This window comes from Schistocerca gregaria, chromosome 1, assembly GCF_023897955.1.
Source record: "Schistocerca gregaria isolate iqSchGreg1 chromosome 1, iqSchGreg1.2, whole genome shotgun sequence".
Lineage (NCBI taxonomy): Eukaryota > Metazoa > Arthropoda > Insecta > Orthoptera > Acrididae > Schistocerca > Schistocerca gregaria.
This window is the reverse complement of record NC_064920.1, coordinates 511,609,106-511,626,079: the sequence shown is the minus strand read 5'-3', so window position 1 is coordinate 511,626,079 and position 16,974 is coordinate 511,609,106. Positions and strand designations below refer to the sequence as shown.

Here is a 16,974-nt window from a genome sequence, read left to right as displayed (position 1 = left end):
TAAATATATAAATCTGAAATGTATGTCACCAAAATATTTAGTTAGCTTGACTGTATAAAAAACTTAAGGTTCACGGTCGATGAAAGCAAAAGAGATGCCCGTCTATGTCACATATTTTGTCATCTTGACAGAACAGATGTCGATAAAAGGCAAAAGTCATAGGATTTCTGAGAGTTTCCTATAAACTTTGTATTTGTAGACAGTTCATCAATTCCATTGCCTGTTATCGACACTGATACTGGCAAGGTACCGGTTATAGGGATTCCAGGCCTTTCATAAAGGTTTTAATTTCAAGCTCGAATCTAGGCAACAAATGACAACACAATCATTTTTATAATTATTCAGCTATGGCCCCAATAGGACCATGCGAGATACAATCAACGTCGCTTTTGATGGTTGGCCTTCCTTTGTGTCCAAATGCGTTTCATTCTTTCAGGTTAAAACTAACGGACATTCTGGTTTGATTACAGTACTGTAATGCTTAATTTTGGTGAATTTAGAATGTGATATTTTATTATAAATATTTTGCGTTAATGAGAAAGTAGTTGCCTTTTTTTGACAGCGAACTTCTTTCGCAGATTTTTCCAGACCGTTTTGCTCAAATTTTAAACTGCTAATCCCTTTTTATTTTTCCATATTTCGTACTCAAAAACATCCGTGCTTGTTTGTTTCATGTAACATATTCCGTTTCTTCGAATGACATTTGTAGTCCTACTTTTTTCCGTACTTCTTTAAGAATTTCAGTTTGCTTCTGAGGTAGGTAATGTCCCTAGTCAAAATTGCCAGATCATCTGCAAAGGTGAGGCAATATACTCTAATATAACTTCTACCTAACTTCATTGAATGATCTATATTTTGAATCTACTTTTACTGTTACCATTCTGCATATACCTTCTCCAACACACAGTTAAACAGTAATGGGAAGAGTCCATCTCCCCGACTAACACCAGTCTTTACAAAAATGGTGCAGAAATTTCTGCCATGAATTTAAGTTTAGAGCTAGTGTCATTTACCGTTTCCTTATTCAGGGTTACAGTTCTATTATCAATCCCTTGTTCCTTTAATATTTGGGAAAGAGTTTCACGATCAAATGAGCCGTAGTCCTTTCTAAATTCCACAAATGTACATCCAGTATTGTTACTAGAAATCCTTTGGTGCCTAAGCATTAATTTTAAATTAAGAATTTGTTTTGGATTGAATTTGTTTGGTCTAAAGCCTGCTTGGTATTCATTAATTTTAAGTTCTAATTGTTCTTGGACTCGAGCAGGTGAACACTGCGAGAGAATATTGTATGTGACCAGGTGAAGAAAGATTCCTCGGTAATTATTAACGTCGGTCCTTTCCCATTTTGTACGCAATGAATGAATAAGGACAGTTTTCCAAAACTGAGGAATCTTCTCAGTTTGCCGGATATGTCCTATTAGTCGACTGATCACTGTTATAGTGTTAGGGCCAGCTGATTTTCGTAGTTTTGTAGTCATACGGTCTTCTCCAGATCCTTTGTTGGTTTTCAGTCTCTCAGTTTATTGAGTTCATTCGATTCCGTTAGGTTTTAGAGATTATGTTGGTTTTATTAGTTTTCTGTAGTTAGAATTTATAAGCTAGTTCTTAGAATTTAATAGTTTTTCAAAATAATTAGCAAGTACCCTAGAATTTTCCTGTATGTTAAGAGCCAAACTCCATTTTTGAAGCAAAGACTTTCAGATTGGTAACGTGTTAGTTTTGTTTTGAGTGTCTAATAAAAGTTTCTTATACTGTCCTTTTACAAGTCTTTTTCGATTTTTAAAAATTGGCCGTTTTCGTAGTTTCTTTTGGTCTGTCGGATTAATTTAGATGTTTCTTTTCTCACAGTGCGAATGGTGTTCTACATATTTTCAGTTTTGTTACAGTTCCAATTTTTGAATGCCTCGTGCTTAGATTATATAGCAGTTTCACAATACGCATTTTACTAAGGGTGTTTTTGTTTCTTTCGAAGCAAAATTAAATTTTGTACGGTTTTCTGTTAGGATTTGCCAATTGTTGCATTTGTTTCTGGGTCAAGATCGCTTGTCAGAGTTGGAGTTATTTTAACAGTGTCAAATTTTAGGATAACATGTTTTGTTTTGAAGAGTTCTTGAGGTTGATATTTTATTTTTATTAGCGTTGATTAATTGTCAGAATCAATATTAGACCCTTTTCTAACTTGAGTGTTGGAAATTTCTTTGTAGTCAGGATATGAAAACTCTACCTGATCGATCTGAAATTTCCCAATTGGGTGCCTGCCAGGATTTATGTTTAGTAGGGTTCTTTTTAAATGCGTTGAGATAATTTTTAGGATAAAATTTTTGTGCGTGTGAACAAGTCTTTGGACGTTTTGGTTTGTCCTCACACCGGTTTCTTATATTATTTCTCTTTACCTATTTGAGCATTAAAATCATCCATTAAAATTGTAACATGGTTTGAGAGAATTTTCGAGATGATGCTTTCTAACGTTTCCAAAGCCTCTTTTACTTCTGCAGGTTTTTTTTAAGGTTATCACGATTGACTTTCGTATGGGCATTAATTAATGAGTATGCTTTATTTGCGCATTTAAAATCAATTTTCATTACTCTATTATTAATCGGTTTTACCTCTGTTGTTAAATTTAACATATTTTGGAGACTGGAATCACGATTGGAAAAATTACTAAATGAGTAAGATTGATGAAAAATTATACAGACAAAAAAAAATGAATCCCTCTAAATAAATTACAAACTGTGCTAGTTTTCTAAAAACAAAACTGGGGAAGTGATGCAGGACCCGGGCATCAAGGTTTCCAAACATAATTACACACACTCTTGGAAAAAATTGAAAACGATCCTTCACGAAGGAATTATGGAAACGGGACGGAAATCGGTAGATCTTGTGTAAATGTATAGATGAACGAATGACTACAGTTTCAGAAATATTGGATCATTTATTCAAGAGAAAAAGCTTGACAAACTGAGCAGTTCAGTGATATGTTGGTTCACCTATAGCCCATTCGCAAGCAGCTATTCGGTTTCGCATCAATTAAGAGTGTCTTAGGGTATCATCACGAAGGATATCGTACCAGACTGGCGCGTTAGATCGACAATATCGCGAAGGGCCCTGCTCATGATGCACCAACGTCCTCAACTGGGGGGAGATGCGGCGACCTTGCTGGCCACTGTAGGGTTTGGCAATAACGAATACAAGAAATACAAAAACTTGCAGTTTATCAGATTTATTTTTAAAAAGAAGGTAATTGCTGATATCCGAGTTGTTATTGCCCGTCATTCGTGTATTTCAAGAGCCAAAATTTGAATCTTACTTTCTATTCATGTACCTCCCAATTTCTGAAGTTTACCTAGTTGCAAAAGAGTTTGTATATTAAATGTTCCAAAACATGTTTTTTTTTTTTTTTTGCTTTTAAATTGGCCAGAGAACCTCGAATTCGTCTGTTGAATCATATTGCAGTTTAACCTAGCCCCCCACAATCCGACACACCACTGAAACCAAATTTAGCAGCTGTGTCGAGCTCCATAGACAAGACAGCAAAATTTGACAGTCTACTTTCCCTTCCAATTCATGGTAACTGAATTTGACAGTTTTATTTGACCTCTACTTGACAATAAGCATATTTTAATCGTTTTGTTATCGTTTATCAATTATCTGACCACAAGAATCTGTAGTCACTGACATTGTCATAAATATCGTTAAAGTTATTTTAATGTTTGGATACGGATGTTTCAACATACACTTTGATAAAACCTTCAAAAGATCCGCATAGAAAGACCCTGTCACTGCTGTTTCTCATTTCCTTCACCCGGACCTTACCAGAAGTTATTTCGTTTACTAACTCCACTCTGACAACATCTCTGCTACACTTGTCAAATTTTTCGAAATTTCCTTACGCAAAAGTTACGAAAGGTGAAATGTTGCAGTGTGCGAGGGACCTCTTTCCTACATAGCTATTATTTTGGAAAGACTCTTGCTCAATCACTTTATGAACGCAAATCAAGTATGGCTCGCATTTAGCCATCTCTTAAGTCATTCACTTCAACTTTCAGAACCTTTCAGCAGCATAACCTCTTTTAATGTGTATGTGCTCAAGGAAAGTCAATTATACGTTCACGAAATCAGGTCACGAACTTTGTAGAAGTAGCTCTTATCTGAAATTCAGTCAGATATGAATTTACGGCTCCCTTTCTTCATAGCTGTGATTGTCATCACCTATTCTTGAATGTGTTTCCAGAACCGTAGTCCGACTGCGTTACAAATTATTTCGTTAGTATTTTGTATAAAACGAGCACGTATTCAGGGTGTCTTTTATGTAGACATATTTTTAGTACTCATATTACTACAAAATAAAATGATTGTACGATTAGAAGAACCAGATCGAAAATCAGTCATGCACCAATATGCTATTAGAGACAGTTGTACAGAAATGTCTCATATTTTTAGTGTATTTGCAAATTTTGTTTTATGTTTCTTATTGTTCAGAATCTATAAACGTACGTATTCACATTCAGACATGTAGGGCATAAATAAATAAACATTTATGAATAAGTATTCTTCATTTCTTATTTTGTAACAAAGAGAAATAGACTCGTTGCCTTTAGTTATCTGTCTTTTAAAGAAAGAAGGAAAGAGTTTAGCGTCTCTTCGATGATGAGCTGGTCAGAGACGGACACAAGCTAGGACTGGTGAGGAATTGGGACAGAATTCTCTCGTATCTGTTCCAAGAAACTATTCGCATACATGCCTTAAGCAATTTATACAATCCTAAACGTGCATGTCCTGATGGGGATTTGAACCACCACCATTCCGGATACGAAACTAGTGCCCTGATCACTGAGCCATATTGCTAGCTGATTTCCTTCTAACTACTGCACATCCTTTATTTGGACTGTATTAAATACTAAGCCATGAACGGCCCTCTAGAAGAAACTGTGAGGCATTAGCTAGATACCGTATTTTGTGTCATTCCAATATCTATCGTTACATCACACAAATATTTGTGTTGAACTAACACCAAAACCAAACACCACCACACTCGGCTGCCAATGGTTTTTCTTTCGAAGTTTCACTTAATTTTCAGCTGTTGTCGACAGTTTGAAATAGCGAATTTGAAAAGCTAATTGAGGGAAGCTTTATCTTAGGTTTGTAGTTTGTTGTCAGTGAGCAAAAACACAGTAGAGTTTTGTCTGGACCATGCGCCTTGCCTTTTAGTCTGCTATACTTTTCTTTTTTGTGTTTACAGAATAGCAACGCCCAAATAGTCCACAGAAGTAACTATTCACCTTTTCCTACAAACTGAAGTTACATAACATCTGTGGCGTCCTACTGATTACGCGTATAAAGACCGACACAAATGGAAAGATTTGTTGAAAGAAGCTTCAGGAAATATTGGTGGGCTACTTTTCTATGTTAAATAAAAGTGAACTAGTATGACACTGCAGTACAGTCTTGAGCATTCTAAAATGTTAAAACGGAGAGGCCAATCCGGCACGAGTGATATCTACACTCCGAATATTAATTTTTTCCAACACATTAAGTGTGATACCTGAGCTTCTCCTGGCGTAAACTATGTTCCTGTTAGACTCGCAGAACCGAGCTCTCGTGTTTTCTGCACTTCGTCTGGTCGTTGCAGTTAAGCCTTGAAAATGGCGGAGTGTGCATCCACCGAAATATCGGCAGTTGTCGAAAATTCAACCTGGCTGAATGCCCGTAAGTACTTTGAACAACACATTAAGTTTTTACAAGAGGTGAACAAGACAGGCAGAATAGCATTTACAATCCTAGCCTTCCTGCCGCAAGGTGGAATATCAAGACAAAAGTCACAAGGCAGCGTCGTATAAATAATCTTGTCTAAAAATCTTTTTTCCTACTTATAAAAGAGATTAATTTGGTTTGCATACATAACACGCACTTGGGCTGCTTACTGTACAAAGGAAAACCGATAAGACGCGTCCGATCCGATGCTGCCTATGGGAAGAAGATTAAGTAAAATCTGATACACTTAAAACGACTGGAGCAATTAGGACTTCTTTCAGCAGTTCAAAGTAATTTGCAAATTCGTGCCTGATATACTTAATAAATAAAGCTGTAAGGCTTTTCGTCGGGTGATTGTAAATACGTCTATTTTATCCTTAGGTATTTATTTATTCGTCTGTCTTTTCACTCGATATTTATTTATACATACATGTATTTCTCTTGCCATTTCGTTTCACCAACATCCGACAAAAATTCATGCAGTACATTGTTTGCGGTTCTTCCGGCGTTGAGTCCCTTTCTCTGAAGATATTTATTTTGTGGAGACTTCTTCCAGCTACCATCTGCGACCGTGCCTGTCCTCCACATCAAAACTTCCAAGTGGTGAGTTAACTGTGCCACTTTCCTCATCTCTGCTAAGAAAATTATGCTAAGTCATAGCTGTGATTGTCATTAACGAGCGTTTTTTAGGACTTAGCTAAGTAGTAGTTAGAAAAAAAAAAGCGGCGACTTTCTGTGTTTAGGAAAGTTTGAAAGTGTTGTCAACATTTAGCAAACAGTTGACAATTGTCATTGAAATATGTTGTACGTTGGTTTCAGTGTGATTCGTAATACTATATTTGCAAGATTGTCAAACTTATAATAGTTGCGTTTTTTGTTTGTTGGCATTGGTCTTCAGTGTGCCTATGTGGGACATGCCGATCTGGGGATGGCTGTAGATTTTAAGAAAATGATAAAATGAGCTTTTAAATATATCTAAAATACGAGCCATTCGCGCCTATCTTATTTAGTGTTACAGTAAAGCATCTTGTGATAAAACTATAAGAAAAGACCTTTCGCTATATATGCGTGTCAAATGCTTTATAATATTAGCGGACCTACTGTTACATTCCAGACTTTGTAGTTCATGTTATTGACTCACGTAGTGCATATCCTTAGAATAGTGCAAGGATTATCGACGATCTGCTATCGCCATCAATCAGTGACTGTCACTGACGAACTATGATGTAGTTAAATCGATTGAACACAGCAAGGAGACTCAGTAGTTAAAACGTTGGTCTAACATCTAGAGAAGCAGCATCAAGACAACCTGTGATGATCCTGGTTTAGTTTATTCCTGTGACTCAGCTAATCCGAATGCCTAGGATGACTGAGATCGACGCAGTCGATCATCTTCGAATTCATTATCAAAACCCAAAATTTCATTGACAGGGCCCTATACCAGAACTTTCATTCATTAAAAAACAAATTTATGTTAGTAAAAATATAATCTACATTAGATGTATCTTTTTACCAATAATTTTGATTTCAAACAGGCTGCCAACTCTCGACGAGAAATGGTTTTAGGTTTGAGTTTGTAATTAGATAAAGTGTTCAGGAAAACCAGCAGTCAAGGGACTGTACAAGGGTTACTGAGATTCTTTCCATAGAATCGAACAAGCACCCTAAAAGCCACAAGTAGCTGATGACATTCACAGCCTAACAACGTAACAAAATTTAGCACCTACCGCGCAGGAAAAAATAAAAAAACTGACATTCGTCGCAGTCGCTGATGGGACCGACCGTAAAAGCATTTCCCACTTGCGATCGCTCCCACAGCCGAATGTCAACTTGATTGCCGCACTGTAGTTACATCGGAGAACTGATTTATATTGAATTATCCAGTGGTAATGTATCATAGCTCTTCTGGTTCGATGTAATGAAGAATTATATGTGTTTAAAGGTATAGACAACGCACATAGAACGAAGAAGAGTAGATGAGGAAAGAGTTTTATAGCAATCCATTACCAAAAGGAGATGATTACTTCGATTTCGCTCAAAACAAAGAAATGTAAAGTAAATTATCATGATGCTACAGTTTCAAGAAAGGAAACTTCTCTCTTGCGTTATTCATAACCTCATTTGTTTGATATTGAATCAATAATTTGTGCACTAGTAAAAGTAAATAAAATCTGTTGTTCATTATAAATCATACTGAAACCAACGTACAACAGCTTTCACTAAAAGTAAGATATTAATGTCGTTTTACTTTCCGTTTTTCCAATGTATAAGCAATTTGTAATTTATTTACTACAAACTTTCTTTCTCTCACTGACGTTTACACTGTCTGGTACACGTTCCGCTTTTATTAGCTCGTGGCAATTATTTAATGTTGCTTCCGCACGCTCTTTCCGACGACACATACTTCAAGGTATTCTAAGGATGGAAAATCGTGTACATCGTTTGTCTGAGAATCGTGGTAACTTGGTTTCATGTATGATAGTGTTTTAAGGGTTCATGTCCCGTATATTCTTAGGCATAATTTGGAGTCTGATGTAACATTTGCATAAACGAGCGCGTAAAAGCCGCCTAAAATCAACTTAACCTTGCAGGTGTACCAGTCAACAGTCTTCCCCGCAATTTCTGTGTCACCTTCATATGTCGCGAGCTAGTGTGCTGCACTTTACGCTGTACGAGCCATTGAATTTATTTATTTACTAAAATGAAACATTTAATTAGTTGCGTAAAAACATTTCATCAGTACACTTCACTTAATACTACCGTTTAATATGTACACTGCCGGAAAAATTGAGTATACCTGCAAAGACGACGTAAATTTTGATCCGGTGACGGCAAATCTCAGCTGGAGGATAGTTGATGTATTGATAATGGTTTCAACATCGACCGCCAACAGATAGCTTAGCAATATAGCTGCGTCTTAATAGCGAATGCGCATAGCCAGAAGGCTCAGTAAGCTGCAAACATGTGAAGCACGCACGCAACCATTCCACGGAGTCATTCTCGTGCTGCCTACAGCCAACTGAGTGAATTTGAAAGGAGTCAAATCGTAGCCTCGGAAGTGGCAGGATGGTCCTTTCGGAGAACTACTGCACGAGTTGGACGTACTAAGTAAGTTTTGAAGTGATTTTTATATCAGTGGTCACGTGAAAATTCTCAAACCCCTTAGACGAGATGTTGGACGTCCCCGTAGCTCAGACGCCCGTCACCGTCGTCGTATTGTACAACTACCACATGATAGGTAAGATGGCTTGTGAGCTCAGACAAGTCAATACGAGCTGTTGCGAACGGGTTATTAGCAGTGAGACTACGAGAACGCTCAACCATCCTGTCTTCCGCTAATGCTGCAGTGCCGAAATACATGGTTCGACTGGTGCCGTAAGAGGATCAGTGAGAAGAAGGAATGGTGCCCCGTGGTCTTCAGCGACGAAAGCAGATTCTGCCTGCACGCAGGTGATGGTCCTTCTTGTGTACGACGTCGATCTGATGGGTGCTGCCTCGTAGAGCGCATTCGTCTAAGACACACGGGTCCCATCCCCGATCTGATGGTCTAGGGTGCGAAAGCAACAACTCTCAATCACCAGTTCTGGCTGGGCCGCCAACCAGCACTCGGTTCGTGCAGAATGTAGTTAAGCCCGAGTATATGATCTCCCACACATGGTCCGTGAATGTCAACTTGTTCTGCTAGATATGCAGCATCTTCTATGGCCAGCACTTGTCTCCAATCAAATATGTGTAAAGTATGGCGAGACGAGAAGGCACTCGGGGTACTCGTCAACCAACAACTCTTGCAAAAATGCGTAAAGAGTTTGAGCAGGCGTGACATAACTTGTCCCAGACCAGTATTCGCCATCTGTAACATCGACTGAAGGGCAGAGTCAGCGCCTGTACTGCCACCAATGAACGTTAGAGCACGTCCAAAATAAGGGTGTTTTAGCATGGGTTGACACCTGGTACCTCAGAATCACTCCCGATATTCACCTGTAAATACAACCGTTTCATGTACTCCTTAAGCACTATTGCAACCATAAATCACGTATCAGCGGGAGAGAGATGTAATAATTACTACCCGGCACTGTATACACACTGCACAATAGAATTACAAGCTCACTTTTTCGAAACTCCGTAATTATATCCCATTGCGATGCAGCAGTTCTGTAATGGTGCAAAAGATTTGCGTCCTTCGACGTCACCTTCAGCCTCGGCGACGCTTCAAACAGTACAGTGTCGACACATGCGGAAAAAAGCCAGAGCTCAGAGATCCACGCGGGGTGTATGGTCGGTTAATGATGCCACATTGGCATCAAACTCCATTATAATTCTGGCCAATGCCACCTTGGATGTGTCATATGACGAGGGGGAGAGTGGGGTGTTGACGAAACTCCCATCGTGTGACTATGTGACTATTGCCCACATTTCTTTGACAACTCTCAACTCTGAAATGATGGAGGTTATAATTGCCTCGCCCTACTGTTAAATCATGCATGGGATGCAGAGGAAAACATTTCAGACACACGGCCGCTCAGGATCGACAAGAAAAGGCCTCAGGGGGTGGCTTAAAGGTCGTCAGTGAAACCACATCTTTCCTTGGGGTGTTGGTTCCCACACATTTCGCTGGTGAAAACGACAGTTCACAGTGAGACGAGCAGCAGGACAACATTCTTGACAATTTTTGACATTTCCGGCACCTCCTGGATGTTTCTACGCGTCACTAATTGTATCGCGGGCCAGCAGTTCCACTGAACGTGGTCACCCCACTTTGGAGTGCAGAGCGACCGAAACTTTTGTTCTGGTATGCAAGATGGAACCATTACGGACAGTTCAAAACTAATCGACGAAATGGTGTTCACGTTCCTTCAGTCCTACTGTGGCGCGTCACGGAGGAGTGCGGCAGCGACACATGCGTGAATACAGCGGTAAAGTGTCTCTCTAAGACTCCTACACCGCCCCCACCCCTCCCACCCTAATTGGACAACAATGTTTCCTCACGGCCACTAGCAGATGTTAGTGCAGCCGGTCTGCAGGTTCCAGCGACTCCCAGTTGTATCCCTACTTATACGTTTTCAACGTGCTGAACGATGCTGAGCGGCTGGAACCGATGGTGTCACCGAGCTAGTTGGTCTCGGAGGAACCCTTTGTCACTTTATTCACTCATGGGTCCTTGTCACACCATCCCGCGATGACGTCACAGGAGGAGGCGGAAAAGAAAGGATGAAGAAGCATAAAAAGGCATTTCTACTTCGGTTCACGCTCAAATTCCGTCGATTGGTTTGAATGGTCCCATATGCTGTCACCCTATATGTCATAACAAAAATGTTTGTCAATCTGCATTCTGAGGTAAATGTGACCGCAGCAATGCGATGTCCCTAAAAAGGGAGGAACCGGAGGGGGAAGGGGGTGGGGCGTAGGAGGGACGTCACTAGTGGCAAAATTCGTGAAAAATGTGGTTCCGCTGCTCGTCGCATTACGAACTGTCGTTTTCAACAACGAAATGTGTGGAAACCAACATCCCAAGGAAAGGGGTGGTTTCATTCATGCACCTCATTCTACCCCCTGAGGGCTTACCATGTCGATCCTGAGTGAATGTGTGTCTCAAATGTTTCCTCAGCCACCCACAATAAAACCACTTGATTTAAACCCCAACGTAAAGGAGTGAAATGTGGATAAGAGGAGGTATGTGAACTTCCCATACTGTGACACGTTCTCGGTGTGGTTGAGCGGAATTTTGATGAAATCTGTTACCATTGTGACATCATTAACCGACCTTACATCTCGCATGTAGGTCTGAGTTTGAAGCCTCGCCGAGACTGTCGATAACGTCTCACAACGCCTCGCTTTTGTACCATTAGAGAGAAAGCCTGTAGAGACGTATAAACAAAATGTAAAACTTATGTGTCGCTTTGGAAATAAATACATGGTTTTAAAAAAAGTGGTCCTAGAATTGTGTCGCACAGTGTACATGCAGAGTCTGTCATGTGCAGTAGGTAGACTGTAGAGGTGGCGTCCTAGCTATATCTGAAAGAGGAGGTCAGAAAGTAGGAACACAGTTCAGAGCTCACATATTCAAATGTGGAGCTTTAATAATCTGCTGACTGAACAAGGTTGAACAAGACTGAAATGGAATGGAAAGTAAGGAGACGGAGTGACAATATTCATTGGGATGAATGCATGAATGCAGTTTGTAGGAAACAGGCTACCATGCTTCCCGAGTGAAAAGTCTAGAAATTCATCCAGTAAAAATCATGCAGAAAATCGTCAAAGAAAGCGAACGGTATCGCTTTACAACATTCTTGTAACAGATAGTCTGCGGTACTTCAGCGGTTTATTTACTAGTAAAATGAAACTCTCGCAGCCGTCGTGTTGATGTTACATTGCAACGAATTTTGATTACTTAGTACACCATGTTCAGGCTATAACTGAAGCTGAGGGGGAGAACTACAGTCGTATGTAGGATCGCATCTGTGAACATCTGTGAACATCTGTGAACTGGCTTCCATAGAAAACTTTAAAAACAACTATAAAAACATCGCTTTTACAGTATTCTACGTAAGCGAGTACATAGATGTTGGGCACTGACGAAATCGTGTTATTGATTGCAGTCTGCCCCCTCAGCACCAGTTAAGGCCTGAAGACGACGTATCAGGTAACGAAAATTGATTGCAATATAATAAAATAACATCAAAGCGATAGCTGTAGATGTCCCATTTTGTTACGTAAAGAAATTCTGGTCGTGTGCAAAGGGTGTTAGGGGCACCAAAGTTAGGTGTCCAGTCATACGGGAGTGAGTCAAGAACTGAAATGAGGGTGTCAAATCAAAAGCTGAGATATTTCCTTTACATAGGAAAACCCAGGAGAAATGCCCCGATTTAATCATGTATTAGCGAAAATACGAATGAAGTGAGTCTTAGTATCAGTGGTGTAGAGGAGCAGCTGAAATCGTTAAAATTGAAGAATGGTCTATGGCCCGATGGAATCCCCACAAAATTCTATACCGTTCTAAGTACAATGTACTGTAGATACCTCAGATAGGAAACCGTCCCCTGCATTTGGAAAAAAGCGAAGGTCACACCCGTCTACAAAACGGTAGTAGAAGTGAACGACAAATCTACCGTCCAATGTCCTTAACATCGAATTCTCTTGAAATCTTAGAACATACTCCGAGCACAAAAAAATAAGGCGATATCTCGAATATAATGACATCCTCCATGACGACTAGCATTAATTTAGAAATCAACTCACACTTCTCTAGGATCAAGGCAGTCAGGTAGATGTAGCATTTCTTGATTTAGAAAAGCATTTGACTCAACACCACATCTATGCTTATTGACGAAAGTACGATCACGGAGGGTATCATTCGAAATATGTGACTAGAATGAGGATTTTTTAGTAGGGAACATGTTATCTTTGATACAGAGCCATCGCCAGACTTAGAAGTAACTTCGGGTGTGTTCCAATGAAGTGTGTTGGTATCCTTGCTGTACATATGCATATCAATGACCTTGCTGCCAGTATTAATGGTAATCTCAGACTTATATAAAATGAAGTACTGTCGGAAAAGGTGCTGCGTAACTATTCAGTCAGATCTTGATAGGATTTCAAAGTGCTGTAAAGATTGTCAGCTTGCTTTATGATTTAAGAAATGTAAAATTGTACACTTCACAAAACGAAAAACGTAGTATCCTATGACTGTGATATAAATGAGGCCCAGTTGTAATCTGCCAACTCTTACCTGTGTGTAACACTTGGGGGACATGAAACAGAATGATCAAATAGGTTCAATCGTGGGTAAGCAAGATGGTCAACATCGGTTCATTTGTTGTAGTCCCTTTGCCTTATCATCATGTTTTCTGTGCATTACCATCTTTGGGAATCAGTAGTGTACTTGAAAGTGGACATATAACCCGAAACCTAGGCTCCACAGTAACGATAATAAAATATTTAAAAGGACATGTTAATTTTACCTACTAATTGTAGCCGGCCACTGTGACCGAGACGTTCTAGGCGCTTCAGCAAGCACGGCGCTGTTGCTAAGGTCGCAGGTTCGAATCCTGCCTCGGGCATGGATGTGTGTGATGTCCTTAGATTATTTAGGTTTAAGTAGTTCTAAGTCTCGGGGACTGATGACCTCAGATGTTAAGTCGCATAGTGCTTAGAGCCATTTTGTACTAACTGTAAGTACCGGTACTCTTTGGAATGCTAAGAACCAGGTATTAGGCCACTGTGTGTGATCGTTAGGAGTACTGAGCCCTCGGCGCATGCCGGCGGTGACAGGTCAGGCGGTGTAGCTGAGAGGTGTGTGTGCGCTGTGTGTTGCAGACTGCCGGCTGCCGGACGGCGGCCACGTGGGGTCGTCGTCGCGGTCCCCGGGCCGCTTCGGCGACTACGATTGCGACCCACCGTGGGTGCTGGTCGAGTCCGCGGTGCGCTTCATGCGCACCAGGCAGGGCGACAACATCGAGTTCATCCTGTGGACCGGGTGAGTGGCAGCCATAGAGGATCCCAAGATGGCGCCTTCAGCCGCCTCTGTCGACACAGTGCTTCCTGCAAATCGGCAACTTTCGTAATCTATAATCCTTATAGGGCGGAGGAGCGGATAGAGCTTCAGGGCACTCTCTTGTCCTAGGGGTGGGAAATTTCCCCTAAAGGCAGAAGAATCAGCAATGATCAACGACATGAGGATGCAGAAGGCAATGGAAACCACTGCATTAAAGACACGTAACGTGTATCCACAGGACATTTGGCCTGTAGCTGAAGAAGTGTCATGATGATTTCTCCATTGGCAAAAGATTCAGGAATAGTCACCGATTCGGAGATCCGGGAGGGGACTGCAAAGGGGGAGGTTACCATGAGAAAAAGGTTGAATATTCAACGAAAGGATAACGTTCTACGAGTCGGGACGTGGAATGTCAGAAGCTTGAACGTGTTAGGGAAACTAGAAAATCTGAAAAGGGAAATGCTAAGGCTCAATCTAGATATAGTAGGGGCAGCGCAGTAGGCAGCACAGTTGAAGAGGAATGAATATCTCTAAAAAGGGCCACCACAGAAATTGGGAAGGAAAACATAGGTACAAAGAAGGTAGCTGCGAAGAAACCATGGGTAACACGAGAAATACTATAGTTGATTGATTAAAGGAGGAAGTACAAACATGTTCCGGGAAAATTAGGAATACAGAAAAACAAGTCGCTGAGGAATGAAATAAATAGGAAATGCAGGGAAGCTAAGACGAAATGGCTGCAGGAAAAATGTGAAGACATCGAAAAAGATATGATTGTCGGAAGGACAGACTAAGCATACAGGAAAGTCAAAACAACCTTTGGTGACATTAAAAGCAACGGTGGTAACATTAACAGTGCAACGGGAATTCCACTGTTAAATACAGAGGAGAGAGCAGATAGCTGGAAAGAATACATTGAAACCCTCTATGATGTGATAGAAGAAGAAACAGGAGTCGATTTAGAAGAGATAAGGGGTCCAGTATTAGAATCGGAATTTAAAAGAGCTTTGGAGGACTTACGGTAAAATAAGGCAGAAGGGATAGATAACATTCCATCAGAATTTCTAAAATCATTAGGGGAAGTGGCAACAAAACGACTATTCACGTTGGTGTGTAGAATATATGAGTCTGGCGACATACCACCTGACTTTCGGAAAAGCATCATCCACAAATTTCCGAAGACAGCAAGAGCTGACAAGTGCGAAAATTATCGCACAATCAGCTTAACAGCTCGTGCCACGAAGCTGCTTACAAGAATAATATACAGAGGATGGAAAAGAAAATTGAGAATGCGCTAGGTGACGATCAGTTTGGCTTTAGGAAAAGTAAAGGCACGAGAGAGGCAATTCTGACGTTACGGCTAATAATGGAAGCAAGACTGAAGAAAATCAAGACACGTTCATAGGATATGTCGATCTGGATAAAGCGTTCGACAATATAAAATGGTGCAAGCTGTTCGAGATTCTGAAAAAAGTAGGGGTAAGCTATAGGGAGAGACGGGTCATATACAATATGTACAACAAACAAGAGGGAATAATAAGAGTGGACGATTAAGAACGAAGTGCTCATATTAAGAAGGGTGTAAGACAAGGCTGTAGCCTTTCGCCCCTACTCTTCAATCTGTACATCGAGGAGGCAATGATGGAAATAAAAGAAGAAAGGTTCAGGAGTGGAATTAAAATACAAGGTGAAAGGATGTCAATGATACGATTTGTTGATGACATTGCTATCCTGATTGAAAGTGAAGAAGAATTAAATGATCTGCTGAACGTAATGAACAGTCTAATGAGTACACAGTATGGTTTGAGAGTAAATCGGAGAAAGGCGAAGGTAATGAGAAATAGTAGAAATGAGAACAGTGAAAAACTTAACATCAGGATTGATGGTCACGAAGTCAATGTAGTTAAGGAATTCTGCTACGTAGGCAGTAAAATAACCAATGACGGACGGAGCAAGGAGGACATCAAAAGCAGACTCGCTATGGCAAAAAAGGCATTTCTGGCCAAGACAAGTCTACTAATATCAAATACCGTCCTTCATTTGAGGAAGAAATTTCTGAGGATGTACGTCTGGAGTACAGCATTGTTGTTGTTGTTGTGGTCTTCAGTACTGAGACTGGTTTGATGCAACTCTCCATGCTACTCTACCCTGTGCAAGCCTCTTCATCTCCCAGTACCCACTGCAACCTACATCCTTCTGAATGTGCGTAGTGTAGTCATCTCTTGGTCTCCCTCTACGATTTTTACCCTCCACGCTGCCCTCCAATACTAAATTGGTGGTCCCTTGATGCCTCAGAACATGTCCTACCAACCGAAACCATCTTCTGGTCAAGTTGTGCCACAAACGTCTCTTCTCCCCAATCCTATTCAACACTTCCTCGTTAGGTATGTGATCTACCCATCTAATCTTCAGCATTCTTCTGTAGCACCACATTTCGAAATCTTCTATTCTCTTCTTGTCCGAACTATTTATCGTCCATGTTTCACTTCCATACATGGCTACACTCCATACAAATACTTTCAGAAATGTCTTCCTGACACTTAAATCTATACTCGATGTTAACAAATTTCTCTTCTTCAGAAACCCTTTCCTTGCCATTGCCAGTCTACATTTTATATCCTATCTACTACGACCATCATCAGTTATTTTGCTCCCCAAATAGCAAAACTCTTTACTACTTTAAGTGTGACATTTCCTAATATAATACCCTCAACAACACCCGACTTAAT

At 40.4% G+C, this 16,974-nt stretch overlaps 1 protein-coding gene across 2 annotated transcripts in view; it reads left to right on the top strand.

Annotated features, from left to right (window-relative positions):
* The window catches only part of LOC126354481 (acid sphingomyelinase-like phosphodiesterase 3a), a 1,087,830-nt gene that overhangs the window by 992,814 nt on the left and 78,042 nt on the right, over positions 1-16,974 (top strand). For both annotated transcript variants that reach the window (XM_050004208.1, XM_050004201.1), the window contains exon 5: positions 14,068-14,227. In XM_050004208.1, the coding sequence (XP_049860165.1) occupies positions 14,068-14,227 (160 nt within the window). The remainder of the gene's footprint in view (positions 1-14,067; positions 14,228-16,974) is intronic.